The sequence below is a fragment of the Grampus griseus genome, assembly GCF_964374135.1.
Source record: "Grampus griseus genome assembly, chromosome: 14".
In the NCBI taxonomy this organism is placed as follows: domain Eukaryota; kingdom Metazoa; phylum Chordata; class Mammalia; order Artiodactyla; family Delphinidae; genus Grampus; species Grampus griseus.
This window is the reverse complement of record NC_139008.1, coordinates 45,122,396-45,140,963: the sequence shown is the minus strand read 5'-3', so window position 1 is coordinate 45,140,963 and position 18,568 is coordinate 45,122,396. Positions and strand designations below refer to the sequence as shown.

Sequence of the window (18,568 nt, the reverse complement as noted above, 5' to 3'; positions counted from 1 at the left end):
ATCCAGACTGTGGTCCTGGGGGGCTGAGGCTCTTGGCTCAGTGTTGAGCTTGGTGACGTCAGGGGAATGACTGGAGTGCCTGTGCTACTGGACGAAGCAGATGGACACTTTTGTGTCCGGAAGAGCGGTCAACCCATGCCCTAAATTCCCCGGACTCTGTAAATCTAGGGGACGAGAGGAGGGGCTCCTGGGAAGGTTATTCACCAAGTCATTTGGGACTCTGCCCAGAGACAGGTCGGAGTTCTTCCTTCCCTCCAGGTTAGAACTGACACTGGTGTGTGAACAGTCATGTCAGACCTCAGAGGACTTATTTGCTCCTCTGCCAGCCATGAGAATACACCCCGGTGTCAGAATTGTTTTTCTATCGTTACGTAGAACTTTCAGATGTTTTAAGCTGGAAGGGATCTCAGAGGTGGCCCTTTCCTTGTGTTTTCCTCAGCTCAACCCACAGCATCATTCGTGAGCACACAGGCCCTAGCTTTCCTTGGCAAAGTGGCTTTCTGGTCGTTAGTTGGGTTATCAAAGTAACGCCAAGGTGGCTCCTCTCCTAAAAACTCTAGACCACTGGCCGAGAGCCCAGGTCTGGTCAGGTGCAGGCAGCCCTCTTCCTGTGTTGGGCCGGGTGGTGTGGCCTGGGCGTGGAGGGAACTCTGCTTTGAAGCCTCGCTCATGCGAGGAGAGCTCCTCGTGGGCACCCCCAAGGTCTTTCCTCTTCCAGAGGGTGTTTCCCTGGCAAAGCTTCAGAAACCTCAGTAAGCCACCTGGCTAAAGTAGAAAAGTTATGAAACCTGGCCATCTGTCCTCCAAACTCACTGAGGTGTCTTTGCATCTCAAAGACACCTGTGCCTCCTGCTGTGAGGTGGCCTGGAGAACACAGCCCACCTTGGGACGTTTTTGCCGGGAAGAAAAAGAAAAAAGATAAAACTGAGCCTGCATCCAAGCTAGGCTTTGATGCTAACTTCCGGTTTATAGGCGATGTTAGCGATGGAGGCATGCGAGGAAGCAGAGTGGGGCAGGCAGTGAGGTGCTCGTGTTCCAAGGACTTGAGAGGAGTAACCACACGCACAGGGAGGATTCTGTGTTGATACTGATTCAAAGAAATCAACTGTCGGAGACTCTTGAGAGAGAGCTGGGTAAACCATTGTTGGTTTGTAGGGTGATGGTGGCATTGGGGTCAGCAGTACACACGAAACACACAGGCGTGAGAACACAGCAGCTGGATTTTGCTTTCAAATACTTGGGCAAGAGTAAACAGGGGTAGATGAAGCCGGGGTGGCCGTCTGCCCAAGGAACAGGACCACTGGCCTTTGCTGGACTGTGCTCTTTACTTTGGGTAGGTTTGAAGAGTTTCTAAAAATTAGTTTTTTAAACCTGACCTTTTTGTTCTAAGTACAAACCTTGCAGCTGTGCTCTCAGTGCTGTGGCTTCGCAGGTTCCCTTCAGAAGATGCTTTCTGGGATTTCCCTGGTGGTCCAGTAGGCAAGACTCCGTGGCCCCCATGCAGAGGGCCCAGGTTCGATCCCTGGTCAGGGAACTAGATCCTGCATGCTGCACCTAAGACCCGGAGCAACCTAAATAAATAAATATTTTTTTGAAAAAAGAAAATGCTTTCCCCACATGCAGCAGATCCCTCCATTTGATTGTGAAAACTTGCATAGAATGCAAGTGGAAGAGTTGTACCGTGAGCACTGTGTACCCACCACCTAGATTCCTCCTTTGAAGCTTGTCTCTCACATGTGTCCATGTGCCCGTCCCTCTGCCCATTCATCAGTCCATCCGATTTCAGAGTAAATTACAGCCTTGGTATGTGTCCCCCGCTTCAGGCCAGCTGCCAACCTGGGGTTCTGAGGTCTTCGGGAGCCTCCGGAAGCCCTGCAGCTCCTCCTTCGACACCCCCGAGAGCCGGGTCCGAGGCCTCTGGGAAGAGCTGGGTGTGGGCAGCAGCGGCCACCTCACCGAACAGGAGCTGGCCCTGCTCTGCCAGAGCGTCGGGCTCCAGGGCCTGGAGAAGGAGGTGAGAGAGGGCGGGGTGGACCTCCCTGATGGGCTGGGTCTTTGTGGCGGTCATGGTTGGTGCTGGGCCTGGAAAACCCCTTCACCGCCAGACACTGATTCAGTTGTCACCTTCTGGTCTCACATCCCGTGCTGACTCCCAGGGCTTGTGTCGAAGGTCCGTCTCTGGCCGCCTTCACGCAGGATCCTCTGCCGGGGGCACTCCTCCCCCACCCCTCCTCAGTGGCCCAGATCTGCCACCCAGCCCAAGTGCGGTGCCCGCAGCGTCTGCTATGCCCGCAGCGTCTGCTATGCTCCCAGCAGCTGTACTCACCCCTCCCTCCTGCGGGGCCAGGGGAAGTGGAGGGCAGTGTGATGGAACAGGCCCCTCCTTACTGAAGTGCTCTCAGCCCTGCCCTTGCCGACCCTGAGCTGCTGGGGGCCCAGGCCAAGTTCCATACGTACGTGTCCCGCCATCCAGCAAGCTCCTGGCACGGCAGACACGGGATGGGTGTTTGTGGGTTTTGGGAAGCGCAAGTGGCTGTTCACAGCAGGATGGAAACTGACCAGGTGTGTAGATTTCACAAGCCAGAGCGGGGAGACCACTGTTTGGATAGGACAGCGAGCCGCCTGCTTGGGGAGGGTGGGGGCCAGGCCTGGGTGGGGTGGGCACAGCTGCGGTGGGAGAGCCTCTGAGAAGATGCCTGGGGGCCTTTATTTAGGAACTTGAAGACCTGTTCAACAAGCTGGACCAAGACGGCGACGGCAGAGTGAGTCTAGAGGAATTCCAGCTTGGCCTGTTCAATCATGGATCCCCTCAACTTCTGGAATCTTCCACACTTGTCAAACCGAGCGGGTCCTGGTCTCTTTACCAGGTAAAATGGGACGATTAACTCTTGAACCCCAGAGCAACTGCCATCATTCTCTGGCCTTTAGCGTCTTCTGCAGGCCTGACCTCTCTGCCTGGTCCCCACAGAGGGTGCCCAGCAGTTGGTCGGGGTGTGTACACACACGTGTGCTGTGGGAGGCTGTGCAACCTTGGGCTGATCTGGCATTGCTCCTGCCAAGCTGTGTGTCACTGGTGAGCTACTCACCTTCTCTGAGCCTCAGGTTCCTTGTCTGTAAAATGGACACACCTACCTCATAGGGGTCTTATGAGGATTCCCTGACAGTTCCTTGTTATGCCTCAATGTGGGGTACACTGTGTTCCAACAAGAGCACCCCCTTTCCCTCCTCCCCGGAGGGCAGAGTCACTGACGGGTCTGTGTCTTCCCCAGGATTAGCCTTAACAAGGATTCCTGGAGCTGTGCTCTCCCCATACTGTATACCTGAATTTTATCCTGTACAAGGCCAGCTGGAGGAGAGCAGATTTTAGGTGGTTATTTAAATTGTGATGTTCGGTGCATCTGGTTTTTCTCAATCCCAGGACAGTCAGCCTCCGTCTCCCACCACAGGGCACGGTTGTCCTGGGGAGTCTTGCTGAGGCTTCTTTGGCGACGTGGCTGATCCCGCAGTTTGTGGACAGCGATGCAGGAACAGTGACCTTGTTCTCTGCTAGGCCAGGCGCGTCTGAGAATCAGGTTTCTGCACCTGAAGCCACTGAGACAGGGAAGGAACCAGGAGAGATGAGGGATGGTGCCAGGCCACCTGAGGGCAGAGACCACAATGCAGTCGTGCCCAGAGCCTGTGGGAGGGAGGGCCTCCTCTGAGGTACAGTGGCCCCCGTTCCTACCGGGGAAGTGCTGACATGGCCATGGGGTTGTGTCCTGTGCATGTGGATGCCAGCGTGGCTGGAGTGGTGACATGGGGCCTCGCACCTGGGCCCAGACGGAGATTCTCCTGCTCCATCAGGGGAGCAGGTGGGCCTGGTGGTCTGGGGGCCCCAGCAGCTGCTCCTTGTTCTGGCCCCAACTGCGGACGCGTGTCTGAAGGGCCCTGCCCTCCAAGGGGCAGGAAGTACAGCTGGATTCCTTTTTTTTTTTAGATGTTGGGGGGTAGGAGTTTATTAATTAATTTTTGCTGTGCTGGGTCTTCGTTTGTGTGCGAGGGCTTTCTCTAGTTGTGGCAAGAGGGGGCCACTCTTCATTGCGGTGCACGGGCCTCTCACCATCGTGGCCTCTCTTGTTGCGGAGCACAGGCTCCAGACGCACAGGCTCAGTAGTTGTGGCTCACGGGCCTAGTTGCTCCGTGGCATGTGGGATCCTCCCAGACCAGGGCTCGAACCCGTGTCCCCTGCATTAGCAGGCAGATTCTCAACCACTGCGCCACCAGGGAAGCCCCACAGCTGGATTCTTGCAGTACCTCGGCTCACCGGTCCACTTTCTGGCTGAGGGATTATTTTGCCCTTGTCTTAAAACTCTCTGACCCTGAATCCTGAGGACACGCGTCCTCCGCTTGGGCCACCCCCGCCCTCCTTCTGAAGCCCGTCTTGGGTTTCTCTGCACAGACCAGGTTTCCCTCAGCAGGAAGCCATTAGTGGTTTGGGGAGAAATTACCTCAGGGCCTGGCAGGCGCTGGGCGTCCCGTGCATGGCCTGGCGTGGACAGCGCTGAGCCCTGGGCTCGAGTCAGATCCTGCGGGCGCCCCAGGAATCAGCGCTGTTCTCAGGCCTCAGGGAGGCCACACAGACGGGGAGGTTGGGGAGGGTGCATGAGGAGGCCACGGGGGCTCACCGAGCTTGTCCCGACATGCAGGTCCCAGAGGAGGGTGGTGGCCAGACCACCACGTCATCCCTTGTGTCCGTGAGCTCGGGCCCGCGCCTCTTGTGCAGCGTGGACGACGGCGCCGGCTTCGCCTTCCCGGAGCAGATCGTCACCCTGTGGGCCCAGGAGGGGGTGCACAACGGCAGGGAGGTCTTGCAGGTTTGGACCGGTCGCGCACGGCTGCCCCAGCAGAGGCGTCTAGGCGGGCGGGGCCCCTGCCTACAGGGGAGGCTGGACGGAGCTCCCCCCGTCCCCCCCACCGCAGACACAGGCCCTGTGTAGGGAAGGCCCATCGTAATACTTTTTTCTTTATTTTTTGATATTAAGATATAGGAAGTGTTAAAAACATAATAAGTAAAAAGCAGAGAAAACCACAGCCTGAAACAAATCCGTTTGAAGGTAGGTTTCAGCATCTTAGACTCTCCCCCTCAGTGCGTGTCAGCCCCGGAGCTGATCTGCTGACCTGGAGGAGGGACGTCTTAGTGGACACCACTGTCACAGGCGTCCGAGCGTTTCTACTCTCCCCGGACGAGCTCTGTGGGGAGTTCTTCTCCCCGTACCCGCCCTCCGACCTCCCTCCAGTGGTCACACATGAGGAGGCCTGTGCTCTCCCTGGTCAGTCAAGTCCCCTCTGTGGGGACACAGGGCAGCCCTGGGGCTTTGGAGGGAGTTCTGCCCTGGGTGGCAAGTGAGGTGCACACAGGGCGGGCACAGCAAGGGAAGAGTGCTGGGGCAGGTGTGGCGAACTAGATGAGTTAGTTTCATTTCCAAATTTCACTTTCCATTGTGAAAAAAAGCTTCAGCTCTACAGAAATCTATAGAATAATAAAGCCTGCCCCCCTCTGCTCCTGGTCTCCAGGGATGGCGACACGTAAAGGTCTGGTGGGCATTCTGCGAGCTCTTCCCTGGCACAGGAAAGAAATGCATATTTAGACATTCCCATTTAAAAATTTTCTTTTGCAAAATTGGTGTCATACCGTATACCTTGCTAATTTACATTACCCCTTCCCTGTCGTGGGACACGTATGTTATTTTCCTGTTATGAATGTCGTCACCTGTAATGCACGTGTGCCCTTCTGCCCCTGTGCTGGTGTTTCTCGGTAGGGCGGATTCCTGAAGGTACGCATTTTACCTCTTGATAGCTTCTGTTGTATTGCCTCCAAAAATGTCCATGTTGGCACAGACCAATAGAACAGGAAGGAGAAAAAAACCAGCCTTTACGACAATCTGCCCGACTCCTCAGGCCAGACTCTCCTGGACCTAAGCTTCGCTGTTGCCGAGTCCCGCTGCCCAGCAGCCCGAGCGGAGCCTGACGCAAGGCCATCCCTGGACAGCTGGCCCACAGGACTATTGTGAGAACCAGAGGCTGAGGCCGGACCACTGAAATTGGCCCCCGGGGAGGGCCAAGAGCAGAGGGGCTCATGGTTTTTTGTTTTTTGGGTTTTGGCTGTGCCACACAGCATGTGGGATCTTAGTTCCCCAACCAGAGATCGAACCTGTGCCCCCTGCAGTGGAAGCATGGAGCCCTTAACCACTGGGCAACCAGGGAAGTCCCAGAGGCTCATGGTTTGGAGATTCTCCCTAAGACGCTGCTCCTGATTCCCTGCGCTTGGAGGTGGGCTGGCTGCCGTCAGGATCCGGCCAGTGACGAGTCTCACGCTTGCCCCCGGACACTTCAGGACTTACTCTTATCACTGCTCTCTTGCTGTCACAGCAAGTTTCCATTCCTTTAGCAACTTATGATTTTCCAGTTGCTCAGGGTTTGATTCCATTGAATGGAGAGGCAGTGACGTTACTGAACTCCCCTCAGCAGGACCCTCCACGTGGCCCCCCAGGTGTATCTGTCCCCCGACACAGGGTGGCTCTCGGGCGAGCTGGCACGCAGTCGGGGTGTCCTGGTGCAGCAGGTCCATAACTGGTCACCTGTGACACTGGGCGGGGCCGCCAGCTGCCCCTGAGCACACCTGCCTGAGAGAGGTGTGTTCCCCGGGGGAGGAAGCCCGCTAGGCGAGCCCTGGCCTGGACTTGCTGGCCTCCCACACCCAGCTTCTCAGGACCTCACGCGAATGTCTGTGGGACCACCGCCAGGGCTGCTCTGTGCGGATCCCTGACCTCCTCAGGAATCGGGAGCCGCGCAGCCGGGTGTTCCTAGCCTGGGGTCTCCAGGAGACTGCTCTGCGGTCTTCCCGAGGCCCAGCAAGATGGAGAGTGGACCTCGTCGGAGGCTGGAGGTCTCCCCTCCCTGCCACCTGGGCTCCTCCCCAGGGCAGCCTGAGCCTCCTCCCAGCATGGCTCTGGCTTCCCCAGAGCCCCGTCCAGGAGAGCGGAGAGGGGCCTCAGCCTCCCACGCCCTGGCCTGGGAAGCCACACATTGCTACCCTGGCACCATCCCGGGGGTTACGTAGGTCCGTCCCGGTCAGCACAGAAGGAGTACATGGGCATGAACGCCAGGAGGCAGGCGCCCACGTTGTGCCACGTGGTTTTTCTAATTGGGAAGCTGCCGCTGGGACCACTTTCTGTCCTCTGCCCCCACCCGTGGTTTCGTTGCTGGGACGTGTGCGCTTGTGTCAGAACTTCAGCTTCCCAGTTGCTGCACACGCTTCAGCTGAGTGTCATTTCTCTCCAGAAGCACTCGCGGCCATGGGGAAGGACGGAGATTCAAGTCTCTGCCTCATAAGTTAAAGGAAGGGCCTCCCCGTGGGCCCTGCCATGTGCCTGCCCCGCCCGTGTGTCTGAGCCTTGTAGCCAAGTGTGCCCATCGCTGCAGGAGCAGACGTGGCAAAAGTGTTCTTACTGGGCAGCCAGCAGGATGGACGGGCGTTCCTGTCCTACTCTCTCTTTCTCTTATTATGGTAAAATACGTAAAACAAAATTTTTCCATTCTTTTAACTGTACTTTTCCAAGAATCCCGAGGGCGAATGAGTGTGACTGTCTGGAATGCTGGGCTGTGGCTCATCTCTCTCTGATAGGTCCTGTGTCCACCAACAGAACCCCCATCTGTTCCTGTATCTGTTTGTGTGGTTCAGAGACATATCAGTCAGGATTCTTTGAGTCTGAAATGGCAAAAACCCAAGTCAAACTAGCTTGGGCAGGAGGAGGTTAGGGACCTTCGTGGTCAGTCGGAGAAGGACGTTAGGCTCGGGGGTCCCAGCTCCGGGTGTTGTCTGGACTCTGCTGGTGGGGGCCTTGGCCTCAGGTCCAGTCCCCTTGTGCAGCTCCCCAGGGCCCACGTGGTTTATACAACACCTGATTTCACAGGGAAAAAGCCCTTCTCTGGCCTCCCTATCAATCCCCAAAGTCCTCTGCTTGGGACATGCCCTCTTCTGTGTCTGTCACTTTGTCCAGGGAGGGGGACTCTGTCCAGCCTGGGTCATGCCCACCCTCGAGGCATGGGGGGACACTGGGGTTGACAGGGTTGGGGGGACCATAGTGGGGATGGGGGGACACTGGGGTTGAGAGGGATGGGGGACCATAGTGGGGATGGGGGGACACTGGGGTTGACAGGGATGGGGGGACCATAGTGGGGATGGGGGACACTGGGGTTGACAGGGTTGGGGGGACTGTAGTGGTGATGGGGGGGACACGGGTTGACAGGGATGGGGAACCATAGTGGGGATGGGGGGACACTGGGGTTGACAAGGATGGGGAGACCGTCAGCGGGGTTGGGGCAGGGGAAGGGCTCCACCCAAGAGGCAGAGACTTTGCAGAGAGCAAAGGAAGGTGCAGGGACAGCGTGGTCTGGGCCTGACTGTCCTGAGGGAGCCCGGAAGCATCTGGAGACCCACTCATCCCACCTGGCTGATGGGCCTTGCTATTTTCAGAGCCTCGACTTCAGTGTGGACGAGAAGGTGAACCTTCTGGAGCTGGCCTGGGCCCTTGAGAACGAGCTCATGATGGTGGGCGGTGCCACTCAGCAGGCAGCCTTGGCCTGCTACCGCCAGGAGCTGAGCTTCCGCCAGTAAGAGCCCCGATGGGGAGGGTGTGTGGGTGCCACTGGCTAGACCGGCCTCCTCGCCCCCGGGTTCGGGCACCCGGCAGGAGGAGAAAGAAGGATGCTTCGAACACAGTCACAAAGCGCAGCACGGCAGTTGGGCCAAGAACACAAACCATTGTAATTGGGTTTGGCTCTGGGTTTGGCTGGCTTTTCAGGCCATCCGTCTGCTGAGCAGGTTGGCACAAAGATTGGTTTTCGTGTGTTTATTGATTTTCTGAAGCTACAGAAAAGGCTGGCAGAAATCCCAGCCTCGATCCTCAAGACTTTGCATCTCATTAAGTACCAACAGATGAGCCTTCTGTCAGGCAGTTCGGCAAAGGGGACCAGAGAAAGACTGTGCTTTGGGACAGGGATGCCTCTTCAGTGGGAGAAACGGGCACCAGGATAGCTGGTGCCAGAGATGGTTTGCACAGAGCCTTGGGCGGGACCCAGGGTGACCAGACAGGGACAGGGCCACATACAGGAGTCTCCTCTGTTCTGGGCAACTCCCTGCACAGTCACTCTGATGCCAGGCTGCAGGTGGCAGGGCTGTGGCCAGGCAGGATAATGGGTGGCCAGCCTCCTCCCCTTCATGCATCCAGTTCCATGTTAGGTGCTAGGGATCCCTGGGGCCTGAGGCCCAGCTGCAGGCAAGAGGGAGCGTAGATAAATTCCTGCCTGTCCTGAGGCCATCTGGAGGGGTGGCATGCTGCACGTTCTAGGCTCAGACCTCCTGGTTCAGAAACCTGCTAGAAACCCCTTTGCCAGGCAGTTGGCCTGTCACTGTATGTGCTTCTGTAAACCGGGCACAGTAACTATAGAAACGGCCCTGGGAGGAGGTGGGTCAGAGCCCAGCGCTGGCCGCTGCTCGGCGCCGTTAGCCCAGCTGTGTTTGTTCCTGCAGACGGGCTTGCTGGGCCCAGAGCGGTGTCCCCTTTGACCCCGCCTCCTTCACGCAGGGGGCAGGTGGAGCAGATGGCCAGGGAGCGAGACAAGGCAAGGCAGGACCTGGAGAAGGCAGAGCAGAGGCACCTGGAGTTTGTGAAGGAGACGGACGACCTCCACTCTGCCCTGGAGCAGCTCGCAGAGGAGAAGGTCAGGTAGGTCCCGCTGGCGTCCCCAGCCGAGGGTGGGCAGTGGACGCGGGCGGCCACCAGCTGAAGCCCTGCTGTCTCACCTGAACCCAGCACTCTGCTGACGTCCTTCCTTGAGGGAAGACAGTGCATTTTAAGAAGCAGTCTTGCCCTTCGCTTGGGAGCGTGGCATCTGGCCGAGTGCCTGTGACGACTGTCTGCAGGGGAAAGTGCTCTGCTGGCCTCACTCTCTGCTCCATCTGTCGGGGTCTGTCCCACTCAAGCTGAGTCTTCTCTCCGTGCCTGTGATCAGCGAGACGGGTGGACGTTTTGAGAGGACCAGAGAATGGCTTTGCAGCCTGTTGGTTCTGCAGGAGGGAGGCCGGGGCCCAAAACCGCACACCGGGCATCGCCCATCGGGTGGCCTAAGCGGACTCCTGGTGAGCTGGCCGGGATGGTGGTGGACAAACCAGAGGAAAGAATTTCTGACCTTTGTGAAAGGCTTTCCCCCTCTCCTGAGGCGCCACCCGCCTCCCGGTAACTCTTTACCGCAGCTGGGCTCTGCTGCATCCCTGACGTGGGCGGACATGGGGCTGTGTCCTGAGGCGAGGCCTGGGGACGCGGGGTCCTTGGGGCTCCCTGCTCTGGAGCAGCCTGACCCGCACACGTCCTTCCTCTGTGGCCTGTGCTGCCCCCCACCCCAGCGTCCACAAGCTTAAGTGTGGACGATTTTAGACAATCGGTCAGGGAGCTGAAAACTGATTTGCGTTGGTCTCAGCCCGGTCGGCCTGACTCTCCCAACCACCCAGAAGGGACTCAGGGAAGTTCTCTCTGGGTCAGAGAACCAGAGACTCCAGGGCCGTATCTCAGTCCAAGAATCTGGTGGGGGAACACATGAAGCCTTGAGGGCCACACGAGTGTTTGGATTTTGCCCAGTGAGCAATGGGGCATCATTGATACGTTTTTAGAAATAGTTTTTGTGGTTGTGTTAGGTTGTTTTTATTACAAAAGTAATAAATGATACATGTTCATTGTAGAAAACTTAAAAAATACAAGTAGGAACTTCCCCAGTGGTCCAGGGGTTAAGAATCCGCCTTCTAATGCAGGGGATGCAGGTTCGATCCCTAGTCGGGGAACTAAGATCCCACGTGCCGCAGGGCAACTAAGCCCTCGTACCGCAACGAAGAGCCCGCATGCGGCAACTAAGACCCAATGCAGCCATAAATAAATAAATAATTAAAAAGAAAGAAAATACCAAGTAAAAGGAAAAATAAAAGCAAAAGTCTCACATCCACAGAGGTTATCACTCCTAACATTTTTTGTGAGTCCCTCGCTTTTCCATGCACGTGATTACTTACAGAATGGTGTTGTGTTGCATATACTTTCTGACGGCCACAGAGCACCCGTGATGTGGGTCTGTTCTGCCGTATTTTACTGCACCTTTCCCCTTTAAAGAGTGGAGTGATATGATCAAATTTGTATTTGTAAAATTAGCCCCGAGATTTGTGGGCTGTTAGATTAATCCCACTCGTCAAACCTTTTCCCTAAGTGATGGCTGCCCCCCTTCCCCTCATGCCCCCGCCTCGAAGCTCTGGGGTGAGATTGAGGGAGGCCGAGCCCAGTATTTCTCATGCTCGATTGTTGACGTGGCCAAGCTCTGCCGAAGAGTTTCATTCGTCTTCAATCTAGATAGACTGGGTCTGAGAATCCTGTTAAGCAGCTGTTTTAGTGGTAAAGCTAAGATCTAGCACTGTTTTCCCTGCTGATAGAAATGGTTATTGCGGGGACTTCCCTGGCGGTCCAGTGGTTACGACTCCGTGCTTCCACTGCAGGGGGCACAGGTTCGATCCCTGGTTGGGGAACTAAAGTCCTGCATGCTGCAAAGAAATGGTTATTGCAAACGACCACAGCAGAGTCTGAGGGGAAGGGCCTCCGCACCTTTCTCTGGCTGCTTTGGGATTCGCCACTTACTGGTTTTCTGATGCCGGTGTCCTCGTGACAGAGGCTGGCCTCTGTGCGCGTTTGGTCACCGAAGGCTTTGGTGCCGCCTTTATTTATTGATTCATTTTTTCATGATGTGGAGGAGGTTGAATGGCCGAGGAGCGTCAGAGACCTACCCAGAGGTCACCCGCTAGCTCACGCCAGAGGCCAAGGGACCCGCTGGCTCACCTTGTCTGTGTGGGGTCACCTCCACCAGCCCCGAGGAGGGATTTAAGGAGGCCCCGCATCCTTAAATGGTACAGCATCTGCAGCTCTCTCATCTGCCAGGGTGGACAAACGAGTCCCAGACGCTGTGGCCGAGTGCTCCGGCGAGAGACCCCAGGGAGGGAGAGGCCCAGGTGGCGCCCCTCAGGAGCCCGACGAACCACGTGCCATGTGCCTTGCAGACGCCTGGAGCAGGGGTACAGGGAGAGGCTGAGTCTCCTGCGGTCCGAGGTGGAGGTGGAGCGCGAGCTGTCCTGGGAGCAGGCCCGGCGGCAGAGGGCTGCGCTGGAGGAGGACCTGCAGCGCCTTCGGGCTGAGGAGGCCAGCCTCCGCCAGAAGCTGAGCCTGGCCCTGAAGGTAGAGGTGTACGGGGGTCGGAGGGGTGCCTCCCACCCGAAAAGACGGAGGCGAGGTTGCCTAAGGGTCCATCCTCCACACCCACACCTCCCTGGTCCAGGATTAAACCTTCCCCATGGGGGTTTCACACTAAAGAATATTTCCTGCAGCCATGGAAAGAGCCCATTTCTCAGCCAAAGCAGAAAGCATCCTGGCTTTTCTGGGAGATACATGGTCCCTCATCTCTAGCCGTGTGGACAGCAGGATGGGGGACCCGAGGGCCTCTGGGTCAGCGGCTGCAGCCACCTCTGCTGCACCCCTGGGACCAGAGCACCAGTGGGGTCAGCAAAAGACAAAAGCATCAGCCTGCGCCCCCAGCCCTGGAGCAGACGCAGTCTTCTGGGCTGTGGAGAGCGCCCCACGACCGGCACCCACCCTGCATTTGCTTCCAGTGAGGTGTCCCCGGCCCCCCTTCCTCCTCCTTCCCTAACTTGGGGCTGCGGGCTCTGTCCGCACCTGCCCTGCCTCCCTCGCCTCTGTCCCCCTGGAGGACAGGCTGGACATATGCCTTCATTTTGGTTCCGTGTCTGAGGACACTGCCTTGCTCCTGGTGGACACCTGGGCCGTCGTGGTACACCTTTCAATTTGATTTTTAGAAGACGGCTCGGGAAGGGTTGCCCGAGAGCTTGGGTGGGTGGGTGGGATAAGACGAGGCAGTGGGAAAGGGGGAGTATCCCCAAGGGCTCCGTGGGGTCCACCTTCCCTGCTCATGAGCCCTGCCTCTCGCTCAGAGGGGGCAGCCCTTCCACACAGCTCCCTCCTCCGTCCCCAAAGCCGGCCAACCGCTGGCCTGTGTCTTGTAGGAAAACAGTCGACTGCAGAAGGAGATGATTGAAGTCGTGGAGAAGCTCGCAGAGTCGGAGAAGCTGGTCCTGAAGCTACAGAATGATCTGGAGTTTGTGTTGAAGGACAAGGTGGGTCCTCTGCTGATTCTGAGTCTCCAGAGAGGCGCCCCTGGGCGCCGGGTAAAGGGCGTCAGGGTCTTGACGAAGAATACACAGGCGATGGAATTTAGGTTTTTTCTCCTAAAATTCTATAATGGAGAGAAAATTATCACGAGTACTTTCCCTGTGTTTTCCTCCACTTCATGCAGTGCAGGGGTGCTGGTGATGCCCGGGTGATGCCCTGCACGTTGGCCTTTTAGTGACAAAGCCTGGAGCAGTCAGCACCCTCTGCACAGACCCCAGTGACAGGGTCTTGGTGGTGGTGGACACGGAGGAGAGGTTAGAGGTGCCCCAGCTGGCCCTTACCATCACCTTCAGAGGAGGAGGGGAGGGGAGGTGCAGGGTCCAGGCAGGGGGCCTCCCAGGTGGCCAAGGCAGGAAGGCAGCCCAGGCTCCAGGTGGGAGCATGGCCACCTTCCATAAATTCCAAACATCCTTCTGCCCTGAGACCTTTTAGACAAGGGGAGGGGAGGAAGAGGAGGGATGGGCAGCTGTACCTGCAGATGCTAATAAGCCTGGTGGGGACAGCGTCTGGGGGTGACAACACACCCTCTACCTGGCCTCAGGTCCCGGCCCTCATTTTCCTGCCTGCGTCTGGCTTTCAGCTCGAGCCACAGAGCACGGAGCTCCTGACCCAGGAGGAGCGGTTCTCAGAGGTCCTGAAGGAGTACAAGCTCAAGTGCCGGGTATGTGGCCCCCTACCTGCGGGGTCGTCAGGGTCTGTCCGCTCAGGCCCGGGTGGGCCCTCCCACCCCCTGGCCTCCACGTGGAGGGTGGTCCAGCCGGGTCCACAGGAGCATCCCTGTATGAGCAGAGCAGGCAGAGCCTCTGATCTCGGCCTGCCTTCCACCAATGGGGTCCTCCAAGCCTCGTGTTCTGAAAGGAGACGGGTGGGACTTGCCTGTTCAGCACGTGTGCCCAGCCCCACACGGGCTGCCCAGGTGGTGAGACGGCCCCTGTCCTAAGTCCCCCTCTGTGTGTCCCGGCACCATGTAGGGCTTCATCTTGTCTCTGTGGTTGAGTGTTTGCATTTCCTGGGCCAGATCTACCAATGTGAGCCCACTCGGCTGGCGCTGCCGCTATGCAGAAGAGGGTGTAGGTGGTGAACAATGTCAGTGCTGGGGAAACAGATCATAACCCGTTACTCTCTCGAGATTACCGAGGACTCCAGCAGATAGAACATTATCATTTGGAGTTAGGGGTCTAGTATCCGTTTGCCTCTTAATGATTTCCCTCCCAATTAATGTTAAGAACTGTCTTTCTGCACACGATGCTTTGGCCACACCAGAGGATAAAGGTGAGCCTGTGCTGGTCTGCAGTGTGACGTGACCCTTACCTCCTGCCCTCCACATCCTGAATCCCGGGTGCGCCTGCGTGTGGTCAGCTCTTACCCTCCTCGGGTGCCCGAGTGGTGTGTGTGGTGTGTGGTTAGGGGATGTGGTGCAGCTGGAATGTGCCGCTTGACTTTCTGAAAGGAACTCTCTTTCCTGCTGTGTTTTCTCTCTCACTTTGAGCACCTGTAACTAACCATCCATTAATACATTGCTTTAGTGCACCTGAATTTTTTCAAACAAATGTAACTGCCTTCATTTTTTCACATGACTCTGTCACTTTACAGCTGCTGCTGATTTCACTTTTGATTCTCAAAATTTTACTTTTTCAAATATCAGCAGGAATATTTTACATTTTAGTGCTAAGCTACTTATTTAGAAATTTGCCCTCTCTATTTTTGGGGATATTTTTGGCTGTTTCAAACTAACAGAGCATTAAAAAAGCGTTTTATTCGAAAGTAATTTCTAATACATGAAGTTACAAAAGTGAAACTAGTCTGGGGAACACCTGGATGCCTCTGCCCCAGTCCACCTGCTGTGTACGTTTCACCGTGTGCCTGTGGACGCGCACGTGTACATCGGAGGTGAGTCAGGCGATCACGACCCTCCACCCCGAACTGGTCCATGCACTTCCTGAGAGCAGGCCGAGCCTTCAACCTCCAAGTGCTGTTCAGGTGCCCAACGCTGATGTTACATGTTCAGGAGTTTTGCTGGCTTCTTGTTAAACCTTTGGTGGGGGAGTTATTTACACCAAGCAATGTGCAGAAGCTACAAGCTGGGCTTTTCTTCCTGGAGAGCCAGCTTCCCAGCACCTCCCGGCTAGCTGAGGATGCTTAGCAACGTCACAGTTCACCAACACAGGCCTTTAACCTGCTTGTTGTGTTTCAGTTTTGTTAGTCAACCGAACAACGTTCTTTTTTGTTTTTAGCTGTGTTGCTTGGCTTGCGGGATCTTAGTTCCCTGGCCAGGGATCAAACCTGGGTCCCCAGCAGTGGAAGCTCGGAGACCTAACCACTGGACCGCCAGGGAATTCCCCTAACGATGTTCTTCAGAGCATCTTCCTCCAGTGCAGGACCCAGTCTAGGGCCAGGGCCAGAGTCTGATGTCCTCTAATCTGGAACATTCTTAGTCCATTCAGGTGGCTGTAACAAAGATACCACAGACTGGGGAGCTTATAAGCCACAGAGATTTAGTTCCTTTGTTCTGGAGGCTGGTAGGTCTGAGACCGAGGTGCTGACAGATTCGGTGTCTGGTGAGGCCTCTGTTCTGGGTTGCAGGTGGCCGGCTGTCTTCTCACTGTGTCCTTCTGTGAAGGGGCGAGGGAGTTCTCTGGGGGCTGTTTTATTAGAGCACAAACCCCGTCATGGGGCTCCATCCTCCTGACCTGATCTCCTCCCAAAAGCCTCACCTCCAGGGACTTCCCTGGTGGCACAGTGGTTGAGAGTCCGCCTGCCGATGCAGGGGACACGGGTTCATGCCCCGGTCTGGGAAGATCCCACATGCCGCGGAGCGGCTGGGCCCGTGAGCCACGGCCGCTGAGCCTGCGCGTCCGGAGCCTGTGCTCCGCAACGGGAGAGGCCACAGCAGTGAGAGGCCCGCGTACCGCAAAAAAAAAAAAAAAAAGCCTCACCAAATACCATCACACTGGGGATCAGGATTTAACATATGAATCTGGGGAGACACACTGTCTGTAGCACATTCCCACAGCCTTTCTTTGTCCTTCACATGGAGATTTTTGAAGAATACAGTCTCTCCTTCCTTTTCAATAGAAACGTTCTCGTTTCGTGTTTTCGTGATACTTCCTTTGGATTAAATTGAGGTTATGCCTTCTCAGCTGCACAATGTAGGTGATGTTAATTTTGATCACCTGGTCTCAGTGTGGGGTGACACTTTAAGACCAGGCAGATGTCCTGCTCTGCATCAGAAATTTCACTGGATTTAGGATCAGTGAGTGATTCCTGCCAACTCCCGTCTTTGCCACAATGGTTGTTGCAAAAGGATGGTTTTCCATCATCCACTCCACATCTGTCAGTTGGCACTTGGCATCTGCCATCAGGCAGAGAAGTCCTGTCTATCTATCTGTGTATCTGGTTGGTATGGGCTCAGGAATCGCCATTCTCATCAGTGGTTTGTATTGATAATTCGTTACTATGTCGAATTACTTTGGTGCTCAAGTCATGTGAGATTTGGCCAGTGGGAGTGTCTTCCGGCCGCAGCCGTGACCTTGTGACTTGTCACTGTCCTGTTTTGTTAAGTTGTTCCATACTTTCTAGCACAGTGAGATGCTCCAGACTCCTCTTATGCTTCCCCTGCCCTTGCGCTGGAATCAGCTATTTCTCCAATGAGTCCTGGCTCCTAACTGGAGAGAATGGCTTTAGAGACCAAGATCTGCGTGCTGCGTGTGCTCAGCCTCCTGGGGGCGCTGCCTCGGGCCTAGGGTGTTTCTTATCATCAGTCTCCAGAGTAGAGACGACCTTGAACCTCCCTGCTGTGTGTCACCCATCTTTCCAAAGTCACTGTTTGACATTTCCCCCTGCTTGTAAGCAGGATAGTTGCTAGCACAGAAACCATGTTTTCCCTTGTTGCCGAGTTCCCTTCCTATTCAACTACTGTCTCAGCTTTTTTTTTTTTTTTTTTCTTTCTTTCTTTCAGCTGTCAGCCTCAGTTTTCTGGGGCAAGGCTGACTTTGGTAAAGGGGAGTGTAAGGACTTCCCTGGTGGTCTGGTGATTAAGACTCCACACTTCCAATGCAGGGGCATGGGTTCCATCCCTGGTTGGGGAACTACAATACATGCCATGAGGTGCAGCCAAAAAAAAAAGATTTAAAAAAGTTGGGGGAAGTGTAAAATGTTAATCGCTTCCTTCTTAGGGGTTCTCTGTGGTTTCATATTTTCACTGCTCCCTCGGGTGGACACCATAATGAAGTAGCTTGTCCTTGGTCAGAAGTGCCAGATACAGATTTTCTCTTTACCCATTTCCACCCTGTTACGTGCTGCATGTGTGTGTCCCCATAAATCCATATGTTGAAGCCTGTTCCCTCAGTTGTGGTGGTGTTCAAAGGTGGGGCCTTTGGGAGGCAATTAGGTCATGAGGGTGGAGCTCCATGAAGGGGATTAGTGCCCTTATAAAGGGACCCCAGAGAGCTCCCCCATCCCCTCCACTAAGTGAGGACATGGGAACAGATGGCCGTCTATGAACCGGGAAGCTCCCACCAGACACTGAATCTGCAGGCACCTCAGTCATGGACTTCTAGCCTCCAGAATTGTGAGAAGTAAGTTTCTGTTGTTTATAAACTCACCATCTGTGGAATTTTGTTACAATAGCCTGGATGGACTGAGACACCAGCCCTGACAGACGTCCCCTCCACTGCCTGTGCCTGGGTGGTCAGCCCCTCTGTGTGTGCTGACTCAGCACGGCCCGGCTCCCCAGCTGGTCTGCCGCCTCCACCTTCCTCTCCGATGCTTTCGATGCTTTCCAAGCTGCTGTTGAAATCCCACCCTCCCCTGCTTCCTTGCTGAGCTCGCTTCTGCCGCTAACGAGAAGAGAAGCCTCAACAGGTCCAGAGCCCTCAGAGCCTTAGCGCTACAGTGTGTGCAGTGGACGTGCTGCCTTTGCTGGCTAGCACAGTAACACCCTATGACCCTGTGACCACCCTGGGCATCCACAGGCACCCCCAAGTTCACATGCAGCCCACATGAAAACAGGCACCCTGGCTCCCAGCCCTGGGACACCCGCTGGGTAGACTGTCTGGGACCCAGGACAGCACATGTCACCCTCATGGGTTAGAACCGACAGTGGTGCCTGAGAGCAGAGAAGTCTGTGCCCAGCATGGCACCTAAGGACCTGTTTTCTGGCGCTGCTGAATTTGTGGGACGTGCATATGCTCTTAAAATACCCATCTGAGGGGCAGAAAGAACCACCGAGGGGGGAGGACATTGGGTAGAAATGATTC

At 55.8% G+C, this 18,568-nt stretch overlaps 1 protein-coding gene across 1 annotated transcript in view; it reads left to right on the top strand.

The window, feature by feature from the left end:
* The window catches only part of NINL (ninein like), a 106,416-nt gene that overhangs the window by 62,698 nt on the left and 25,150 nt on the right, over positions 1 to 18,568 (top strand). Inside the window, exons 6-13 of the mRNA XM_082670711.1 lie at positions 1,824 to 2,014; positions 2,715 to 2,867; positions 4,686 to 4,853; positions 8,516 to 8,652; positions 9,627 to 9,767; positions 12,128 to 12,302; positions 13,145 to 13,255; positions 13,891 to 13,971. Coding sequence (XP_082526837.1) covers positions 1,824 to 2,014; positions 2,715 to 2,867; positions 4,686 to 4,853; positions 8,516 to 8,652; positions 9,627 to 9,767; positions 12,128 to 12,302; positions 13,145 to 13,255; positions 13,891 to 13,971 — 1,157 coding nt within the window. The remainder of the gene's footprint in view (positions 1 to 1,823; positions 2,015 to 2,714; positions 2,868 to 4,685; positions 4,854 to 8,515; positions 8,653 to 9,626; positions 9,768 to 12,127; positions 12,303 to 13,144; positions 13,256 to 13,890; positions 13,972 to 18,568) is intronic.